The 5351-nt window shown below is 45.7% G+C and overlaps 1 protein-coding gene across 2 annotated transcripts in view; it reads left to right on the top strand.

Annotated features, from left to right (window-relative positions):
- Positions 1 to 1412: 1412 nt before the first annotated feature.
- Positions 1413 to 5351, top strand: part of FNIP2 (folliculin interacting protein 2) — a 45865-nt gene continuing 41926 nt past the window's right edge. For both annotated transcript variants that reach the window (XM_081208741.1, XM_081208740.1), the window contains exon 1: positions 1413 to 2435. In XM_081208741.1, coding sequence (XP_081064867.1) covers positions 2326 to 2435 — 110 coding nt within the window. In that variant the 5' untranslated portion in view covers positions 1413 to 2325. The remainder of the gene's footprint in view (positions 2436 to 5351) is intronic.

Below are 5351 nucleotides of genomic sequence, written 5' to 3'. Positions count from 1 at the left end.
TTCAAATGAGGCGGGGGAAGTGCGCCGGCCGCCCCTTCTTCCCTGTAGCTCCCAGGCGAGCTTCTAGAAGAGCGCATGGCGGCGGAGGCTGCTGCTGCTGACATCGAAGCCCGAGCATGTTTTGGGCACGGTCGTTTTGTTTTGGTTTTCCCTTCCAGTCTTGAGTGGAATTTGCTTACTGACTCTCTCGAGTAAATTAAGGGTGGCAGGCCGCCTGGTTGCAAAAGGACAACGTTGCGACGAGCTTCGTTTCCAGAGCTGCGTCCTCCTGTCCCTCGCGAACACTTTCGGTGTATATACACTCTCCAAGAGGACGATATTTCTGCGTTTGAATTTAACACCAGTGCCTACGCCGCTTGACCTCAGTTCTCCGTCATCTTTTAGTTTTTGAGGCAGGAGGGGCGGGATTTTGAAGTGACATGCGGCTTTAGTTGCACAGGACAGGAATGTCATTGCCATCATCATCATCATCATCATTATTATTATTAAAGTGCACCTGTGAGCTTTTGCAGAGTGCCTTATAGTGACAGACCACATATTTAGGTATTCAACTGCGTGATGGCTTCGCGTAGGCAAGTTTTCAAGGCTGAAAAGAAGAGGAGGGATGATACGGTTGTGTGAAAATGAGTACAGTAACAGAAAATCAAAATACCTTAAAACGAAAAGATTAAACCAACTATGCAACATGCCAGAGTTCCTGGGGAAATAGAAAAGTTTTTGGTTCAGTTTCAGATAAGCTTCCTATGAAGGGCATTCTATGTGCAGGAATCTGTGACTGAAAAAAATCCCCTCTGGTGGTCACAACCCTCCAAACAACAGATAGGAAGACCTTAGTGTTTGTGCAACCCCATATAGAAGAAGGCTGATTTTAAGGTCAAAAGCCATTTAGGACTTTAAAGGCAAGCACCAACACCAGAAGGCCCAGGAGAAGTATATTTTGTCTTCTTGTCATATGCCATCCAGCAGGGTGACTATATCGCTGCTGTCTGAAACCAGTCTGAAACCACTGAAAGAGATCCAGATTATCAGTCTGATTCAATGGTCTGGTGTTGGACTGTGGACTGCAATTACCTGCTCTAGCTCCTTGCCCAAGAAGGCATCTAGAAATCTGAACTACATTTATTAGAGAGTGAAGTCTCATTGAACTAAGTGACCATCGAACTTACTAAACATGCATAGGCTTGGGCTGCCAGCTTGAGTGCATATAGGCACAGCTATATACGTTTTCCTATAAACAAACTGCACATTAAACAGTGGCTTCTAAACAGGATAAGGCTGCATGTGAAAATGTTTAGAGCAAAGCCAAACTTCAGAAGATGCAGAAATGTATTTCAAGAAATGCATCAGCCTTTATAGTGGTGGTTGCCTAGAAAAAACCAGAGCTGGTCTCACCTGGGATATAATCTACTACTGTATATATTTTGGCTGATAGATAGTTTGCTATGGTGGGGGTGGAGTTTGGACACCTCCTAAGATAGCATAATCATATTTTGCATGATGGTTCTTGAGATCAAGGAGCAGGTTTTTGTCTATATTTGGATATGATTGTACACTACTTTGAATCAAGATGGCAGACTGAACCATCCCAAACTGCACTGATTTAAACCACTGATGTTGAAATCCACTGGTTTTCTTTGGGCAGGAGGCTGCTGCTGATTCATAACTGAAAATCCAGTTACTTTTAACATTTGCAGTACTTTGTGCGTAGTACTTGTGAGTGTGTTGATTTCGTGAAACCGGAAATATTGCATTGTGCCATATATGAAACCACAGTGTGAAAAGGAGGCCATCCTTCCTTTCCCATCATCTTCTCGCATCCCCTTCGCTTCCATCCAAAGACAGCCCTTTCAAGGCCCTCTGAAACTGATCAGAGAAAGAAGGCAAAACCCGCGTCCCTTTAAGCGTGCCTCTTGCGGCGCGCCCCGGGAAGGCTCGGAATCCCCGCGTATCCAATGACAAAACACCGGGCGGGGATTGTGCGTTCGGGAAGCTCCCAGGCTTGGATTGCGGGGCTGCGGAACTCGAGCCGGCCGCAGGGGGGAGCTGTGCGTGCCGCCGGGCAAACCCGCTTGGCTCGCTCCCAGTCATATGACTGGCCGCCTCCATTTAATGCCTGTCTGGGAAGAGAGGGAGGCGCCGGCTCAGGGGGCGGCGGGGCGAGGCGGAGCGCTGGAAGCGCAACTCGGGCTGGCCAGATCGTGGCTGGCATGGATGCTACTGCAGCAGCAGCAGTAGCGAGCGACTCGTGACCGCGGCCAGCGGAGCGACCTGGCGCAGGTGTCTCCTGGCTCCCCACGCATGCTTCCCTAAGCTTAGGGCGGCAGCATGGCCCCCACGCTGCTCCAGAAGCTGTTTAACAAAAGGGGCGGCGGCGGCAGTAGCAGCAGCAACTCGGCTTCTCCTTGTCAGGCGGCCAAGGAAGGCTCTGCGTTCAGGTGAGTGAGCAAAGTGCATGCATTGTGCCCGGATCATCGAGGTGCCTCTGTGCGAGTTATTTTTCCTCTTATGCATCCAGCTTTTCTCTCTCTCTCTCTCTCTCTCTCTCTCTCTCTCTCTATCTATCTCTCCCTATCCGCTCCGCTCTCTTCTTTCTTTCTTTCTCTTTTTGCTTATGCAGCAGCCACCGGGATTACCCTGCGCTCACGGCGGGGGCATTGGTCGACTCGTTCTGCAGATCGAAAGGCGAGGGGAGAAATTGCTTCTTTTGCAGGTCCTACAGGTCGCTTTGGGACGCAGAGCGAATGCAGCGCTCCGCGAGGGATGGAGTTGATCCTAATGTTTTAATGGCTCTGAAATGGTTAAGACGTGTTGCACATGTTCAGCAGCTGTTTCGTAACAGCCTCCCCTCATGGGTAAAGTGTTCGACGCAGCTGGTGGGCCAGGCCTGTGGCTGCCTTTAGACTAGGATGTGCCCTCCCATTTGAGGTGCCTTAGGCTGCAGTCCTGAATTCACTTACCCTGCATGTAAACCTCTTTGAGCTCCATAGGACTTGATTATTCATAGGCATGGTTAGGAATATGCTGTTGGTTTTTTGCTGCACTGAGCTTCAGGTTGGGGAAAGACTTTATTCAACATTCAAGTTGATGTGATGTAGAGAGGGGATGTAGGACTTGAACTCAACCAAGAGGTCAGAAAAAGACACATGCAGCTCTGAACATCTTGAAAGATGCATGCAACACAAATATTGTGATATATGTACTATGTGATATATATATATGTGTGTGTGTACTCTTGTGATATATGTGCTATGTGTTACAACACCGCAGTACATTCCCCTTTTGACTTAAGCCCCACTGTGTTCACTGGGGTTGGCGCCTTGTAAGTGTGCACAGGATTTCGGTCCTCAGTAAGTAGTGTATGATGAATGGGAAACTTATGACCCTGGAGATCTTATTGAACTACAGTTCTTAATAGCTCTGACCATTGGACATACTGATGGCATATAATGAGAATTGAGAGTCCATTCGCACCCAGAGGGCCATAGGTTCCCAAATGTTTTAGGAGTTGGGAATGTAGCCTTATGTGAACTTGCTAGTATGGCTTCAAAAACACTGCACCCTGTATCTTCTGATACAATGCATACATGTTTTCGATAGGAGTCTTAAACAACAACATCATTCATTCTAAGGACACCTCTTATGTTTGTTTCCTAGCCTAAAAGCTTACACACTGTGTTTTAAAACAATTTTATAATGTTAAGCATTTGTGATTCCTCTCTACAGTTTTCTTAGATGTTGCCATTTAAAGATGCCTTGTTGTGGCCAGAGAGGTAGTAAGTATTTAGGCGATTTAGCATAAAACATTACAGACGTGTGCTACTCATCTGTTGAGCAACCCCATGATGAGCTGACAGTTCTAATATTTATTTTTCTTGTATTGATATTCTGCCTTTCTTCCATCACAGAGCCCTGTAGGTCATTTGTGAAAATAGGAGGGAGGGAGAAAATTGCATGCAGTATTAGGTTCTGAATTTGTTTTCAAATGATGTTTAGACTACTTGGTTTTTAATTTACTACTGTACGTCCTTAGTGTATGTGTTCTAAATTTACACACATGCATACTGATGCATGCAAACAACCTCGTTGCCCAGTATGACTATTTGTCAACTCATGGGTTAGGATAGCAACTGGTGTCTTGCCTTGTGTTAGTACTGCCAGAATGCTCCTACGTATGCTGAGAATTACAGCTTCATGGAGATAGCTGCAGGTTTCATAGATCTCAGCCTTGTGGAAATGGGGCATGGTGTGGAATGAGCACTGCACTGTAGTGGTAGAACGTAAGCAGGGATGTAGAAGGGTGAGACCTGTGGCCCTCCAGGTGTTGCCGGGTTACAGGTCTCACCATCTCTGTGTATGAAGCAAGCCATGTACAAAGTGAAGCATATAACAGCAGTTGGAGAGTAGAACAGGAAACATTACTATATTCATGGAGGAATGCATCAGTGACCATCTCTGGTCAGGCTGCTCAGCGCTTATTTTCAGGGTAGCTCTGTATATTTAGGAGTGGACAAAAGGATTGAGGTGACTCCATGATCACTAGAATCATATCGCACTTTTGTACAGTGAAAGGATATTTCTAAACCAAGTCCTCATTTCTGCTTCTAGAGATCTGAACAAGCTCAGTTATTCTATCTGCTTTGAACATACAAGCAAAATAAAACAATTTGCTTGAGCATTGCAGGTGGTATCTTACTAAGTCATACTCAGAGTAGACCCATTGAAAGCTAATCATTAAGCCCATTGATTTCAATGTGTACTTTACTCAGACACAACCCAGTGTTTTCGCACCATCATTTTCTTGCATCTGTGACTTTCTCCCCAGTAGACTTGCATTCATAAAAAGAGCTTCTCCATTGCAGTTTGGGGTCACATTAGTTTTTCTTTCCTGTAATTAGTCTCATTGCTGCACCATTTGGTTCTCCATGTTAGCAATCTACAACCACAGAACCACACTTCTGTGTGTTTGCTGTTCCCTTTTCCCTGTGTTTGCCGAATAATCAGAGGGTTCAGAAATCAGTCATTTCATAATCTGTTCACTTGTATTGTGAGAGAGGCTGGTCAAGGCCAAAGCGATTACATCACATGTGTAGACAGCACACTTTCACATGACATCCCATTCCATTCATTGTGACTGGTTAGGTCTTGTGACTGGGTAATGTCTGGATCTTTTGCCAGATTCTATCCTTTTGAAATGCTAAATATGCTGGGAAAATAAAGACTGAACGTGGGCGGGGAGAAGGACTGGGCTGGGGGCTTTGATTTTCGCCTTCTCCCCGTTCAAAAACTAGTTCTGCTCATTTTAACGTTTTATTTTCCAACTAAACCACTCAAAGTAACGTACCTTCCCCTTC

Source organism: Podarcis bocagei (genome assembly GCF_964188305.1).
Source record: "Podarcis bocagei genome assembly, chromosome: 9".
Lineage (NCBI taxonomy): Eukaryota > Metazoa > Chordata > Lepidosauria > Squamata > Lacertidae > Podarcis > Podarcis bocagei.
The sequence above is the reverse complement of the archived record's forward strand: the minus strand, read 5'-3'. Positions and strand labels throughout refer to the sequence as shown.